This window comes from Falco biarmicus, chromosome 3 (genome assembly GCF_023638135.1).
Source record: "Falco biarmicus isolate bFalBia1 chromosome 3, bFalBia1.pri, whole genome shotgun sequence".
Classification (NCBI taxonomy): domain Eukaryota; kingdom Metazoa; phylum Chordata; class Aves; order Falconiformes; family Falconidae; genus Falco; species Falco biarmicus.
Window position 1 is genome coordinate 11,992,179 of NC_079290.1, and position 17,131 is coordinate 12,009,309.

At 39.8% G+C, this 17,131-nt stretch overlaps 1 protein-coding gene across 4 annotated transcripts; it reads right to left on the reverse strand.

Moving 5' to 3' along the window:
• Positions 1 to 767: 767 nt before the first annotated feature.
• On the reverse strand, positions 768 to 17,034 carry OTULIN (OTU deubiquitinase with linear linkage specificity). Of its 4 annotated transcripts, none has more exons than XM_056331451.1 (8): positions 16,944 to 17,034; positions 15,295 to 15,626; positions 11,471 to 11,544; positions 10,556 to 10,650; positions 9,110 to 9,253; positions 4,933 to 5,058; positions 3,669 to 3,938; positions 768 to 2,395 (listed from the first exon to the last, which is right to left on the reverse strand). In XM_056331451.1, the coding sequence occupies exons 2-8, from the start codon at positions 15,606 to 15,608 to the stop codon at positions 2,201 to 2,203; spliced, it is 1,218 nt and encodes a 405-aa protein (XP_056187426.1). In that variant the 5' UTR covers positions 15,609 to 15,626; positions 16,944 to 17,034; the 3' UTR covers positions 768 to 2,200. The 4 variants fall into 4 exon arrangements, with proteins under 4 accessions (XP_056187426.1, XP_056187424.1, XP_056187425.1 ...); XM_056331449.1 differs by lacking the exon at positions 16,944 to 17,034 and adding an exon at positions 16,618 to 16,937 and having other exon boundaries at positions 15,295 to 15,630; XM_056331450.1 differs by lacking the exon at positions 16,944 to 17,034 and adding an exon at positions 16,020 to 16,595.
• Between the last annotated feature and the right edge of the window lie 97 nt (positions 17,035 to 17,131).

Here is a 17,131-nt window from a genome sequence, read left to right on the forward strand (position 1 = left end):
ATCCCTCACTTCCATATAATTTACTGACTCTCAGTTTATTCAGTAGCATATGGGGGAGTGGAGACCCAACAGAAAAGCAGTATTTATTCATTGTGTAAGTCTAGATTAAAAACCATCAGCTGTCAACTTCATATTTAAAATTTAAGTTAAATCAATATACTGCACACCACAGTGCAGACTCATTGCTTATGTCTAAAACAGAGAACACAAAACAACATCAGATTTTCTACTGTCACTCAACTTCTGCAGGAACAATACGTGACTTAGGCACCCTGTGCTCAGTCCCGCACTGCTCAGTTCACCGTACAAGTCAATTCTGTGAATTGTTTATACATCTCATGGCTGTCCACACAGCCCCTAAAAAGCCCCTGCTTTAGAGGCTTCTGTTGTACATTCACAGCAGTGGCTCTGGATGTATGACAAAGACGTCTTTTTCAAAGAGATGTAAAGTTTTAATCTCAACAATGCATTGCAATCAGAATACATCAGGATTTCAATAATTTTGATTATTTAATTCATAACTATAATTTTTCTATCAGAGTTCAATGAGTTGCAAAAGTTAATTTATTTTTCTTTCCCCCTCAGCACTACTTGGAGAACAGTAATTCAGGGATTTTTTTTCCCCCCCCCCCGTCTGTGCAATCCAGCTTGTTTTACATAATTACTATGCTTTGCAGCTTTCAAGAAATAACTTGAACAAGGATGTCAAAAATACTCAAAAATATAAAGCTAGAGAGAAAACAGGCCATAAAACAAGAAACACAATATTGCCAGATTAATTGGTTTATTTTTATTCCCTTGTAGCTCTGAGAAATTTTCAGTAACAGATCTAGTTGTTTTAAAAGCCAAAGACAACATGATAAATATAACACTGAGTACATGATAGACCTCATTAAGGCGTGTCTAAGACACATTTTAGAACACAGTGAATACACATTCTCTTTGTGTAATTACCTTTCACAACAAAAGTTTAAAAATTGACTTTAAGTAGAACAAACCAGAATTTGAAGTTTGGCATGCCAGAAGCTTTGCATGCAATTTCCTCTAGAATATCTGAATGAAGACTAGCTTTATAATCTTATCCCTTTTATACAAGAGGGGCTTCTAAGAGAAGCCAAGTGATCTGTGTAGCACCAGCATTTCATTTAAATATACTTTCACTCATCTGTAGGGCATACTTCCACTTCAAGCTAAAAGGTAAAGGGTTTACTATTTAATTATTTTGGGGGGTATGTCTCAGCACTCCCAGCATCCGATATATTCAGTATTCCTTCAATTTAAAGCATAATGAAAAATACTCAGAAGAAACAGGACCTCCCACATATTCCTCCCAAGTGTGGAAGACCTGCACCAGAAGTTTACTTCCATCTACTGCACTCCCTAGACAAATTAAAATCCTGATGTTCTTCATAGCAACTACCAGCAAGGATTAAGGTTACAGGTACAGCAGTACGAACAGACATGGGAGTTAATGGGCACGTGGTTAGCTCAGCTTGGCTATCACAACCAAAGCAGCAATTCTGTGCCGTTTTGAATTAGTGACCTACTAACTAACAAGTTTTATACTCACTTATTATCACGTCTCTTTGCCATAATCCTCTCAAGGGGTTGAAAGGGAAAGAGCTCTTCATCTTCAGTAGAACAGACAACTGGTTTCCAAATACCAGATACTCATGTTGGGGAAAAAAACCCAAAGCACTGGAAAACTTTCAGTAACATCTCTCATGGCATAAACCATGGCAGGCATTAGATTCCAACCACAAAAGAATTACATTGCTTCCTGAGACCCAAAATTTGTACAAATTGCTTCCAAGCAGCACCACAAATAAGTCAGGACACTGCCAGCTTACTTCTCCAGAAATTTCAACTCATTATCTTGTTATTTCAAGAAGCAGAAGGCCAGCTCATGCCTTACCACAGAGCCTCACCTGTTTTAAATGAAGTAGATCTACAGGTTTTGCATTCCTATTCAGAGCAGGCCTTTCAAAGAAAAGATTGCAGAAGGTTTTGGTGTGGTTTTTTTTTTTTTTTTTAAATGGGCAACAGAAGCCATACTTACAAAATTCTTACTCTTTAAGCTCTAAACCATGGATTTCAAGTTGTTGTAGAGTCAATAATGCTTCTTTCATCATCATCCTGTTTCAAAATAGCACTGGAAACTTCAACAAGCAGCAGAGGTTTGTCTGCTAAGATCAGTTGTTTACAGCGTAGTCTCTTGGCACATTCTGACTGGAATATTATAGTGTCTGTCATCTTCAGTTATGAGAGTCACCACAGGCCAGTCCTCCTCCGGGTCATTGGGATAAAGTGTGATGAATTCATCAGTACTATACTTATACAGTCGATACACTTGGATGGTATACTGCAGAGCATAAGCAAGGAGAAACATTTCCACCTACATTGGAAAAAAAGCAGAAATGCCACGTGCAAAATTAAACATACCTTTTGTAAGATTTTTCTCATAAAAATACTAAATACCCATCAGAAGCAATTTTTGAAAGAAAAAAGTGAAAAAGCATATACACGAGCATCTCTAGTTCAGTATCTCAATCATATACCTCTAAGATACCATGCCTTCAACATGAAGCTCTTCAGACCCAACAAAAAGAAACTAAACCAGTCCTAAAGCAAAGCTACTTTATACAGAGAATCCCACTTCCCTACTGCCACAAACAGGTAGGAATGACATTCTCTTGTAGCTGTATTCATCCTGTTATGTCACTAAACCAGACAAGAATGGGTTTCAAGCAATGATCCTTTCCCCATTAGGGGGAACTCCAAGCTCTCTAGCCAAAACAAAACCAAAGAAAAAAAAAAAAGACAGAAAGCCTTTACAAAGCCCATTGATATCAGAAGGAATTCAGAGAAAGAACCTAGAAAATCTATCTTGTCTACTGCAGTGGCAAGCCTATCCTCTAAGTAACAATTTACAAAGAATATAAATGAAATAAACCTAGTCAGCACAAAAACAAGCAACATTACTTATTGACTAAACTGGGCAGCAAAAAAGTCATCAGTGAATCATCTAATTAACAGTAAAAGCAACCTGCCTCATCTATACAAGAGTTGTAGGATTTTTAAGCCAATAAACAGAAACAAAACGTAATAATTACAGAAACATGGAAGTAAGTAGCGAATTCAACTGCAGTACCACACTTAACATTCAATGGGATTATTTTTTTTTTTAAAATGGATGTTTCTAAAACCTTTTGGACTATTCAGCTCATTAACTACTATGTTTTGTTTTGGGGCTTTTTTGTAATACGTATACCATTTCTGCAACGTATAAGGCAGTAATTACTATTAGTTTACCAGAATTCACCAAGTATATGTACTACACATGACCTTCTCTGCATAATTTGAGTATTAGCTTTTATTTTTTTAAAAGCTAATAATTAAGAGACTAAACCAAATGTTACCATTAACACAAGGCCATACTACCAAAGAATGCTACCCAAGTGTCAGCTGCCAGACAAAAACTGATGTTTAAGAGGAAGCTTTAGACTCTTACATAAGCAAGCGGTTCTACCATATTTCTCCCAATAAAAGACCAGACATTACACCATTAAATTTAGCCAGACCAACAAAAGCTGGGTGATTTCTTAAATCACTTGAAACCAAAATCTCCAAAACAGGAAAATAACACTCTAAGAATGATCTCTCCTTACTTGTTCGAGGCCTCCACTGTGACCAACATGATTCAAGTGATTATGCATTAACTGACAAGGGTTGCTAGACGTATCTCGTGCAAACAGCAACCACGCGAAGACAGGAACTCTCCTTCCATCTTTATCATCATTGTATAATTTGATGGCAGTGTTAAGCATCAAAAATTTCAGCGCTTCATAGAGACTATACTCTTCCTCTTCATTTTTAAACAATTTATCACAAGCTTCTTGTTTCTCAAAAGGACCCTTGATTTCACTTATACTCTTCCACTATAAAAAAATAAAACATACAACATGTATCAATAGCCATCATCATGCAAGAGCTGCAAAAAGCCACTTGTGAATTGTCAGACGTTCAGCACAGGCACTCGGAATTTAATTTATGAAGGGTTTTGTGTCTTTTTAAAAACAATCAAGAATTTTTCCACAGCTGCAGTCCTATCAAGGTCAAGGTGAGTTAGTCTGATTTCGCTTAAATTAGTCCTTAAGCAAAGCAAAAGAAGAGGATGCTGAAAATGTTGCAAGGTGGCAAAAAAAACATTGTCATGGGACAATAAGCAAGAAGGTAATAAACTTTTGTTTCCTGTATCATAAATCTTCTATCCTTCATATTCTTTACATTTCACTTACTCTGAATGATTATTTCATGTCAGCCCTCAAACTGCTTGAATGCAGCCTTTAAAATATTCTTAAAAGCCTTCAAAAAAAAGAGAATACGCATACACAGTAAGAAAGAAACAACTGAAGAGATTTTAAATAGGTTCCAGAGTTTCATGGGAGGAAGGGGCTAGGTTATATAGTACAAACTAAAGGGGCACAATGACTTTCCTGTTACATTAACCTAGAACAAAAACATATAAACGTTGAATAGAAACTACTCCTTTGAAATTGCTTCTGCATTATTCTGTATTGTTTTTCTTTCTGTGACCTCTTCAAGGTAGCAACGGCATTTATGCATAGCATACATCATTCCTTCAAATAAATACAAGAAATAATAGGGCAAAATGTTACTCTGTTACATTAATTTCTTCACAGAAACCTGTAGCAGTTTTCTGCTCAGCTGGTTAAAAATTAATTCCAGCATCAGGCAAGTGAAAACTGCCACAGGTCTGAACAGGCATTCTTGCCTTGATTTTTCTGCAGTATACATACAAAAAAGTGACTTTCACTAGTGAAAGCATCCTTATGCTAAATTCATCATATCCAAGAGTCTGTCATTTTCCTTCTTTGCAAGTAACCAAGAATAAACAAATACTTTTCCAACCTTTTCCCTTAGAAGTATTAAATATTCTTTAATTTCATCACTTATTTCTCCCATCTTCCTGCCCAGTTTGTGTTTCAGCTGCCACTGCTTGATCCAGTCATATTTGCTCAGCAAGTTTTCAGGAAGCTGGAAGTTGAGAGAAGAAAAGGCAGCTTAAGTCAAAAATCTTGACAGGAAAACTCACTAACTTCCAGATTAGTATTTTATTCTTTTTTTTTTTTAAAAAAAATCATTTCACACCTTAAAGCAATCCCTTATATGAACAGATGTCATAGTAAGATGAACATAACTGGACACAACGAGCTCTTTATAATACTTGCCAGGTAACAGTCAGAATACTGGGCTATTATGAATTCCAGATCTAACTAATACACAAGCACTGGAAAAATTAATCACTCCAAGTAACTCTCACTTTTTTTTTTTTTTAATTAAAATAAGCCAGCAGCACATGACAGTGACTGTGTTTGAAAGTGTCCCTGAACCAACAGAAGAAAAGGTTAAAGATGTGATGACATCCACCAGATAATCTAGAAGTCTTGGTGGAGTGCAAACCACTTTGTCCAGAAGACACAAGCTGTGGGGTTTGTTTTTTTGAGGAAACATAATTACAGCACTACTAGACAGGTTTTCTTATAAAGAAGAAAACAAGCTCGGGATTAGTTGATGCATCGTATCATACTGCAGCCTCAGAACTGCCTCTTTTACTACTCACATGCTACACCTGATCAGTTAAGAGCTTTTACACTTCTCTTGAAGGACATGTTGGCAGTTGCATGCCCAGATTTTTACCCTCATTTATTAACCCATTTTACTGCTAGAACTGGAAAAACAACTTTTGTCTCTCAATGAATTAAATATTTGGCTACAGCAACACATAAACCGTCAGCCATTACCAGTCAGTTTTCATTTTATCAGGACTCCAAACCAGTGATATGTTCTCTTTAATTGCAACCAAGTATTTGTCAGATATACACAGACCTTCACACCAGCCTGGCATCCTATGCTAACTGGATATATAGAACTAAATAATCAAAGATTATATACCAATAACTTCCACAACTAGAAATGTGCACGTAAACACTGTTCTAATTAAAGAAAAAAAAAAATCTTCGTTACAAGTTGTACTTGCTAGCTGTCACCACACACATTTCTTTTAACACGCCTTTGCTTTGATGCATTAACAGTTTATCATTTCAATTAGTTCATTTTATAGTTGTACACCTTTTTCAAAAAAATGTTCATTACCATACGACATGTTTTCCTCTGTCAATCCATAGGAAGAAAAACGGGTGAACATCATTAAAAACTGTGAAGAACACCATTTTAAAAAGTTTGCACATTCTTTAAAGGAGCACTAGGAAACTATGTTCTACAGTTTGATAACGTGGAGATGGTTGTCAGCTGGCAGAATTTTTTTTATAAAAAAGAATTTTTTTTTTTACAACATGCTGCAGCAGTAAGAAATATTTCAAGCAAAGTCTTTTATCAGTAATTACAAAAACTTATGAATAGAATTTCACTTAATGACAGTGACCACAATAAGAAATTTTAAGATAGCCTCTGAAGTTATACAGACAGACAGTCAGAGCAGTGTGACCTACCTCAACTGATAGCCTACACAGAGTCTGCATCAAACACCCATCATTTACATTTCCAGCAGCAACCTGCACAACCTGAACCTTGCTCCCCACTGGAGTGGGCCACTTTTGTATAGGCAGCTTCTTCCACGTTCACAGATATCACCAAATGGACTTCGTTGACACAAGACCATTTCTAGAATATTCTTCTACTTCTTATGAAGACATGTTGTTTACTTACCCATCAAAGCCCCATAAGAACTGTTCTTTCTGTCAGGTTGACGTTGCTCTTAGGCTTACTTTAAGTAACATTTAAGACACAGGTAATACATTCCAAAAAGCCCACAGCATCCAATTTGTTAAACCACTTTCTAGAGAAACCATATATGACACACAAGAATACATACAACAATTTTGAAAAGCTGGGGTTTTTTTCCAAATGTGCTTAAGACAGCTTGTCTATATTTTTTGTTATTACCAGCTGTTTTGTGGGAAACCTTTTACTGCCATATTACATGCAGTAAGAAGAAACCAAGAAAGCAAGATAACAAAAAATATTTTTATAAATATGTTAGAAACAAAAGGAGGGCCAAGGATAATCTGTACTCTTTATTGGATGCAGGGGGGAATGTTGCCACAAAGGATGAGGAAAAGGCTGAGGTACTTAATGCCGCCTTTGCCTCAGTCTTTAATAGTAAGACCAGTTACCTTCAAGGTACCCACCCCCCTGAGCTGGAAGACAGGGACGAGGAGCAGCAAAGCGAAGACCCCGCAGTCCAGGAGGAAACTGTTAGCGACCTGCTGCTCCACTTAGACTCACACAAATCTATGGGTCCGGATGGGATCCACCCAAGGGTACTGAGGGAGCTGGTGGAGCTGCTCACCAAGCCGCTCTCCATCATTTATCAACAGTCCTGGATAACCAGGGAGGTCCCAGAAGACTGGGGGTTAGCCAGTGTGATGCCCAACTACAAGAAGGGCAGGAAGGAGGATATGGGGAAGTACAGGCCCGTTAGTCTAACCTTAGTGATGGGGAAGGTTATGGAGCAGGTCATCCTGAGCGCCATCACACAACACATACAGAACAATCAGGGGACTGGGCCCAGCCAGCACTGGTTTATAAAAGGCAGGTCCTGCTCGACAAACCTGATCTACAAGATGACCCATCTAGTGGGTGAGGGAAAGGCTGTGGATGCTGTCTACCTGGACCTTAGTAAAGCCTTTGACATCATCTCCTACAGCATTCTCCTGGAGAAGGAGGCTGCTCATGGTTTAGATGGGTGTACTCTACATTGGACTTGGCCATCCAGCCAGCTTTTACCCAAAGAGTGGTAGTAAACAGTTACAACCTGCTGACGGCTGGTCACAAGTGGTGTTCCCCAGGCTCCGTATCGAGGCCAGTCCTGTTATCAACAACCTGGACAAGGGAACTGAGTGTACCCTCAGTAAGTCTACAGACAACACCAAGTTAGGGAGGAGTGTTATTCTGCTGGAGGGCAGGAAGCTCTGCAGAGGGGTCTGGACAGGCTGGACTGATGGGCCAAGGCCAACTGTATGAGGTTCAGCAAGAAGTGCCGAGTCCTGCACCTGGGTCACATGAATCCCACACAACACCACAGGCTTGGGGAAGAGCAGCTGGAAAGCTCCCTGGGGGAAAAGGCCCTGGACGTGCTGGCTGACAACCAACTGAGCATGAGCCTGGCAGCATGCCCAGATGGCCAAGAAGGTCAACAGCATCCTGGAATGTATCCAAAATAGTTTCACCAGCAGGACAAGGGAAGGGATCATCCCCCTGTACTCGGCACCAGTGAGGCTGCACCTTGAATACTGTGTTCAGTTTTGGCTCCCTCATTTCATGAGGGATGAAGAGATGCCGCAGTGTGTCCAGAGAAGGGCAAGGAGGCTGGAGAAGGGTCTGGAGTAGAAGTCCTATACAGAGTGGTTGAGGGAACCGGGGTTGTTTACTCTGGAGAGGAGAAGACTCAAGGGGGATCTTATTGCTCTCTACAACTACCTGAAAGGAGGTTGTAGACAGGTGGGTGTCAGTCTCTTCTCCCAGATAACAAGTGATAGGATGAGAGCAAATGGCCTCAAGCTGCACCAGGGGAGGTTTAGTTTGGATAGTAGGAAAAAGCTCTGCACTGAAAGAGTGGTTAAGCACTGGAACAGGCTGCCCAGGGAGATGGTGGAATCACCATCGCTGAAGGTGTTTACAAAAATGCATAGATGCGGTGCTTAGGGACATGGTTTAGTGATGGACTTGGCAATCCTGGGTTAATGGTTGGACTTGATGACCTCAAAGGTCTTTTCCAACCTAAATAATTCTACGATTCTAAGATGAAGACAGACAAGTTATATTACAGTCAGCACTACAGTACCTTTCATACATTATAAACCAGAAATTAAGGAGATCTGGACTCAATTCCAAGTTGAAAGAATCACTCTAATTGAACAACAAAATTGAGCCCGTCACTTTTCAGTTCAAGGGATATTGAGAAGTGAGCATATATAGCATAACAGAGAAAGGAAAACATAAAAATATTCAAATAGGTTAGAATCAACACTCCACTACTGTCAGAAGATCAAACCTTGACACATACCATAGTAAAATCCTCACTCTGCAGCCAGCTTGGTAACTGGGTAGCTTGGCTTAGTGCCTGGAAAAGAGTTGCTCTGAAAGCACAATAGTTATCACCTCGTACTCTCCTTATAGATGCAAACTTCTGTGCAACTGCTTCGTATCCCTAGAAAAACATAACATCCAAACAACATCAAAGCATTAATAAAACATTTTAAGGTCATGCAGTGGTATTGTAAAAGACACTGACATATCAGCATCCAAATGGTAATCGTATTTAAAAAAGAAAAATGGGAGGGGGTAGTTCTAAAGCACTTAAACTACTTCAAAAACTACCCATTTTGGGAGTTCAAATGCTTTTACGTCACAAATTATGCTGTGAAAAAAAACTTCCTTAGTTCTACTGAATAACAAACAAGAAACCAAAGAAATCAAGTAGATAACTGGTTGTGGTATTTACTTGATGACAGAGCACAATTATCATTGAAATGTGTGTAGCTAACTCAGTTTCAAAAAAATCTAAACATATAAACATGCACACACAAGAATATAAATCTAAAAATATATCATGCTTACAAGAAGTTTCAGCAACAGTTCACACTATTTACCCAATACATAGCATGTCTAGTTTCTGCCTCAGGGAAAATTTGAGTTCACACTGAGGTTTCCTGACACATGCCTCAGCACATCTGTCCCCTCCCTGCCTTCCCATACCTACACTTTTAGCAGAGCAGCAATGTTGAATTGTAACTCCTGAAGCTCAGCACACCTCTTCAACTAAGCTAGCAAGACCCAGTGCCTGTGCATCTGTATTTCTCTTACTAACCTCTTGAAGGTGACACACATATCTTCTGATTTATGGAAAGTTTTTTTTAAAATTTACTCATACATACCACTAAATTTTTAAGTTGTATTGAAAAAAAACCAAACCCAAAACCAAAAACTGAAAAAGCCCAACCAACCTTATACTTTACTTTCTGCCATTCTAGCTCAAGATTAATATAATAAAACTAGTCCAAAACCTACAAAAAATAAGAATTCAGGAAGAATTTAAGAAAAACTGAGCCTATTCATTAAAGCTCCCCATCTTAAAAACCATGCAATTCACCAGCTTCAGTTATTTGCCTTCTGCTACCAAGTATGGTTATCCGTTCTTACATTTCAACAACCCCCAAAATTACCATTTTATGGCAATAAACCATATTTAAAACTTCAATTGAAAACTGCACTGAAGAATAGTATTAATCAAAAGGCTACACTATCAACAAGCAGCCTTACTAAAAAACACATTTTGAACGAGTACAAAACAAAACCATCTTTCAGTTGTCAGCGACTTCTAAGACCAGACACTGGAAACCACTGCTATTGCATTTCCTCTTTTAAAGAGTGTTCCCATAGGAAATCACCCACTAAACATACAAATGAAAACAAAAAGCCCAACAAAATTCAACAAACACAGAACTGATACCTTTCTCATCCTTTTTGCTACTGGTGTATTTCCTCTCCATTCTTTGCTGCAATACTCCATGACATCCATTTCAGGTGCAACACTTAGTTTATATTCTGTTAAAATAGAATATGTAACATTATACGGAGAAGGTGAAACAGAACAACATAGAAAAAGCATTGAATTGTTAAATACACTCTATCACTTTAAAATAACATTGGTGCCAAAGGAGACTGGCAGCACAACCTACAGCTACTAAGTAATTATTAGTATCAGAGGGGGGGCGGGACGGAAAAAGCTTGCTCTGAAAATGACAAGTGAAGACAAGTAATTACGTAATCCAACAAAATCGACATCCTCTTTTCTGCACAATATTAATTGGCAAAGAGTAGGAATTAGTATTCTTCGTTTTCTTAGCAATCAGAAAAATATCTGACAAGTTTCTCTTCTTTCAGCAGCCAGACTATAAAGGATAAAGATGACTGATCTTTCCGAGTAAGTCAGAAACCATAACAGAAAGAAGAATTACAGTTTTCTGTTGGAATCCCAACAGCCTTTGTTTCAAATCTGATAGCACTAAAGTTATCAAGGGATGCCAGCAACAGATGCCACTATAATGACTATAGATCAGTATAAATCAGCGTAAGTCTTGTAACAGGCTACACGACTGTTTTTCCAAAGGATTTGCGTTCTCTTGTAAAGCAACTATAGAAACATGGGGGAAAAAAAATCTATTAAGAGCAACCAGTTTTATATAAGATCTATCTTTTCATGAATTAACCTGCATAATGTACTCCGTCATGATAAGTAACTTCTATTGTACAGACACATCTGTGCGCAAAGATCCTTGGAAACGAGGGTGTCAAATCATCACAAACTAGTGCTACAATGAATTGTGATACTGTATTTGAAATGTCACACAAAGTTCTAATGTACCTGAAGAGCTTGTCTCACTACGCAATATCTTTTCTCGCTCTATTTCTTCTGCATCGCGATACATGTCCTCCTCACTGCAATAAAAACCAACACATACTTCATGGAACAGCACAAATCTTACAGTAATTCCCCAGTTTACAACCACAGGCAAGTACTTAAGAAGTACTTAAGACTTTTTCCAATTATGTTTTAAGTCGATTTCCTTTCCATCTTACACATTTTCATAAAACAACGTGAGTTCTCAGGGAAAAAAAAAGTTTAAAAAACCTCTCAGCTGTTCCCCTCCCTTATCTATGACACTTATGTTGGTAACAAATAACTGCCTCTATTTCTCTTCTGCTGGTTGTACGAAGACTACAGAACTAAGGTCCCTTTGTATTTGTAAATTTTACAGGATAAATTTGCAAAAGGCACAAGCCAAAATGCCTATTTGCTGAGCATATGGATGCTACAACCTAAGCACGCAACTAAGAACACATGATTCACCACCAGCTTTGTATCTACGCTCCGCTGGAGCTGAGCAACCTGCCTAATAGATGAGCAGAATGCACCACGGAGTATCATGATGAAAAGTAGCCAGCTATCTGCAGCGGGTTTGAATGTTACAAAGGAAACAAAATTCTAAGCATGATCCAAACTGCAGCCTACAGGCCAACTGAAATCCAGACACACATTTCTTCCTTGAATGATACAGGCTTTTTGGTCAAGGTACAGTCTTAAGAGTCAAATGTCTCCATCTGAACCTGTATACAGACATTCTGACATCAAGTTATAACCATGAAGGAGGAAATGATGGCCCAGAAGGATACTGTTTCTATGTATAGCCTAGCATTATCAAGAAGAGATCTCAAAGGTAGGGTGTGAACATTACCATTGGGAATAGAGGTTCATACAGCGTCCAAGAAACAGGCAATAAATTGCACATTCCTTTAAATATGACTCTGGGTGGCATTTGTCATACAAATACATCTAGCAAATAAACTTAAAAAAAAATCAATTTCACAGCTAAAATACTTCAAAAAAACCCCATATATCACCAAACTTACTCATAAATCATTTAGGCTTACCACTAAAGAGGTTCCATCGACTTTTTTTTATTCTTATTATTTTTTGTTTGTATTTTGCAGAAAGTACATGTGCAGAAAAAAACTGTACTATTAGCAGCCCAAACCACAGCATGCTTGCAAAAGACCAGAAAGAAATTAAGGCAGTGACCCTGCCCCATCTTACGCTACTCGGAGAGGACAAGCAGTTAGGAAGACCGAGAAAAGGTTTAATGCAGCCAGCTGGTAATTAAACTTGAAAAAATACACTGGTAACTGTGGTACACTGGTCTTTGTTATTTCTTTTTCTTTATATCCAAACCAGCTTACCTAAAAAAAGTAACATTTCTAACCCATTTGCATGTATTTCCCTTAAGAACAACAAAAAAATAAATTTAAAGACAAATATATAGCTGTAAACTGTCACCTACTGTGCAGTCATATGAAACTACTGTTCAGTTTTACTCAAATTTCAAACCTTTAACCTTCCAACTAGGTTTCCCAGGTGCTCAAATAGCTGCTTGAAATCTGATTCATAACAATATTACATAAATATTAATGAAAAGAGAAACAATAGATGCAGTAGATATTAAACATACTATTCCATAAGGAGTACTATCTGCTGAGAAGAAAAATCATAGAAATAATTACCTAAAGTCCTTATCCTTGTCACAGTGTGGCACTGGACAAACCCTAATTTCCATGCATAATCTTACTTCTTAACAGAGATTAAGGTCCATTAAGGTTTGCGAAGAACTTCAAGAATACTTAACCTTGAAAATACTGTGGAAAACAAAAAATCCAAACAACTTGGTATCCAACAGCAGTGATCTCTAGCCTAGCCTATCTATAACCAAAGTATTTAAAACAAAACAACAAATTCCCCCTATGAGCATGAACAAACCCGTTTCTACAAGGGATCCCACGGGAGGTGGCAGGGCAGGGGGAAGCCTTTCTTTGGGATACATCCTCAAATACATTTAGGTTACAATGCACAAAGAGAGAAAGTTCTCAGCTTAGTAAACTAGTGAAGTCACTCAAAAAAAGAAGTGTTCCTTCCACAGATATTACCCCATCTTCTTTCTAGGAGTTGATGAAATAGGACCCATAGATTCAGAACCTGAGAGATTAACCACCATTGTAAACAAAGTACTGCAATTTAACAGAGTTGTTTTGAAATCAAGGTAGCTAAAAGATGCAATCTATGCGCACAGTCACTCAGTTCAGAGTTGAAAGCAGATCTTAACATTGTTCTAGCATAGAAACTGTTAAGTAAATTTGCGGAAACAAGAATGTGGAAACTAAAGCCTTTCCCTACTAACCTTCACATTAATGTCTAACCATAGAGTGAAAACAACAGGTGGAAAAACAATTAAATGAAAACATGCATTTACAAAAGAAAAAAAGTGTATAGTGTTGTGTGTAAACATTTAAATTGCTGAACTAGTAAATCAGATTCTGCTGAATCAAAGATACCAAGACCAAAAAAAAAAACCCCAGGATGTCAGGTTTTACTTAGGGTATCCTGGGCTTTGCAATTTTAAAAACAACAAAAAAAAAAAACCCACACCACCAAAAAAAATAAACCCCAACAAGTTAAGATGACAGCAAGCAAAACTAAGCTGGAGAGAAAGGAAAGGATTTGGGGCAAAATATAAACAGTTTTATACTAATAAATTTGCAGGACTAGAACTCCCAGTACTGAGGATATCATACAAAAGCCAAACCAATGCTTAAAGTCTTCCATTTATTATCACGAAGAGATGAATATTTAATTTTTTTTACGTCAGATTAAACCCATTACTATTAATAATTCATCTAAAGACATATTAGGTCAACTAGAATTAGTACGCCACATAGCAATTAATTTAAAAATCCAGAAGGACAGAGATCCTTACGTACCACACTTTTGCCAACATACAGAATACGTCATACATATTTATATGAATCTGTGTATTAATGATAAATGTGTTAATATTAAAATCCCCTCATATTAGGTTATGCTCAAATCACAGAGTAATTTAAGCACGAAATAAGAATTTAAAAGCATCCTTGAAAACATGTACTTATTTTAGTGACTTTTCCACTAAGTCAGCACTTCTTGTAGATTTTTGGATGTTGTCTAAAACAGTTCACTGGCTACCTATAGAAAGAGGATTAATTAGGAATCACTTTTTTCTCTTACTTTATTAATGAATTCTTCAACAATATAAAGTCACTCTTAATGTGCATTAATTTACTTTTCAGAAGTCTGGAATATTTTTTTTAAAAAAACATTCATATTTATTTCTTCCTCCAAATATTCTTGTAAAGACTTCTACTGCCAAACAGGAACCACACAACTGAATTTTTACTTCAGCTTATAGCACAAGCTTTACAGAAAACAAACAAAAAGCTTAAACATTAGGATTAAAAAAAGCCTTCCATGATTGTCAGCACTGCAGCTAACAAAGCATTCACACTGTTAAAACCAAGCTAGCAGAAGACTATCTGCCTTCAACTCTTACTTTCCCATGCTCTGCACGCTACCCTTAAGAGCTTCATGTCACATCAGTTATTCCCTTCGATAGCGAAAGACCACCACTATTAAACTATAATAATAATAATTTATCTAAAGGGTGAAGGTGGCCTTCAAAGTTTAAGATTTGACATTTAGACCTACTTCACTAAAACACTAACATATATGAAATTTTGCCAAGAAATTCACCTTCATGAACTGAATGTACGCCTCCCTTTCTACAGAAAAGCTGTTAATATATTTTTAAAAAAACAAATCCTTGCCTGTCTTCAGATGACTCCACTGCTGAACAATTACTAGACACAGGCAGATACAGTTCACACTTTCTAGATGCATCCTGATCTGTCAGAAGTGATTTAATCATATCTGTCTTCTCAGGTCTCCCAGTACTTCTGTATACGTCGTCTTTTCTTATTTCCGATGTAGATTGCTCTTTCTGGTCAGCAGCTGCATTTGCTGAGCCAAGTTCGTCAGAAGGAGCCACAACTTCCATTTCATGCTTCACCAAGCGTATGGCAACACTCTCTTTTTTCTGTGCCTGTTCTGCACCCGCAGAAAGGCTGGCTGGTTCCGTCATCCACACTTGAAAGTTATCCTGACTTTGAAGAATGGAAGAAACACATGAAGAGTACCTCTCAGGGAAGAGCAAAAGCACATGGTTTTAAGAAAACGACAGTATTTTAATAGTTATGTTATATTCTGAGGATTCAGAGGGCGCTTAACTTATTCAAAAGCAGGAACAAAATCCAGAAGTTTGGTAAGGTAACACAACACCCAAGCTATTTTCAAACTGATCTCCTCGGCAAGCCAGTTTCATTTCTTACTCAGGCTAATCTGTGCCAGTTCCTCAAACGCAACCCACGCTGAAGTCAGTGCCCGACCGAACACTTGCTCTTCTCAAGGGGCAGTACCGCTCAGAGCCCCGAGGATTAACGGATAGCCCAATAAAACAAATTTCAGTCCAGCAAGAGGATTTTTACAAACTCACCACGTGCTCCGTGAGACCTCCCATTGCAGCAGGATTATTGCTTAACGCAAACAATTCTGATCTTTGGTTTCTTTGAATATGATTTATTTAGTTAAGACGGGACTTTCTACAATCCGTTCTAGCAAGTTCTCCGAAAACTTAGAATGCACCCGTACAGTAAATTTTCAGTGATAATTTACCTTAAATTGATACATAACCCTCTCAAAAAATTATGGGTTGCTTTGCAGTGGCCACATTCACGGTCTAGACGATTCTTACCATTGCTGCCCAGGCCGGTCACCCCAAAACTGACAGCATTAATAACTAGAGTTATACACCCTAAAATAACTTAATAACGCTATACGCCTACACACGTACAACGCGTTTCTAGCTCCAGGTTAACGCCTCCCACCTGCCACACGCCCTCCTTTCCCAGATGTCACTGTCCCTTCGCCACCGAGCCCTGCCGCGCACCACCCGTCCGTGGGACGGGGCCCGGGACGAGAGCCGCGCACCTCGCCCCGACCGCTCCCAGCGCCGCTCCCCCGGGACGGCGCGGCCCAGGCTCTGCGCAGCACAGGGCCGGCCCTGCCCCCCCGCCGGGCCGCCCAGGCCTCACCTGCCCGGCGCCCCGCGTCCTACCCGGCACCGCTGGCCGCCGCCCGCCGCAGCCGCTCCCCGCCGAGCGCAGGGGGCCGCCCCCGCTCCAGCCGCCCGCTGGCCGGGGCTGTATGGGGCAGGCGGCGGGCCGCCCCCCGCCGCGCCCCCCGCCGCCCGCCGCCGGCCGCTCATGGCGCGGGGCCGAGGCCGCCGGTCAACCGCGCGGGCCCTGCCGAGCGCCCGCCAGCAGGCTCGCACCGGGACCGGCTACCGGGGCCGACCGCACGGGCCCCGCGCGCCCATGGCCGCGGACCCGCCGCGAGCGAGAACGCGCCCGCCCCTTACGCGGCTCCGCAGCCGCTTCCGCGTCGCCGGCCGCCGGCATCTTCCGCCCGGGCGTCATCACGCCGGAAGCAGCGCTCGGACGCGCCCGCGCTTCCTTCCGCCCGGCGGCCGCCCGGCGGTGAGCGCCGGGGCGCGGGGGCGGGGCTGGCCTCCGGTGCAGGCGCGTGAGCGAAGACAGCGAGACCCGC

Excerpts from the sequence above, each read along its gene's own strand:
- OTULIN (XM_056331449.1), bottom strand. The coding sequence starts at position 16,790 with ATGAGCGGCCGGCGGCGGGCGGCGGGGGGCGCGGCGGGGGGCGGCCCG. Across the intron at positions 9,254-10,555 it reads TAGCAAAAAGGATGAGAAAG|GGATACGAAGCAGTTGCACA; the intron begins GTATCAGTTCTG and ends ATGTTTTTCTAG. Across the intron at positions 5,059-9,109 it reads AGAGTGAGGATTTTACTATG|CTTCCTGAAAACTTGCTGAG; the intron begins GTATGTGTCAAG and ends CTCAACTTCCAG.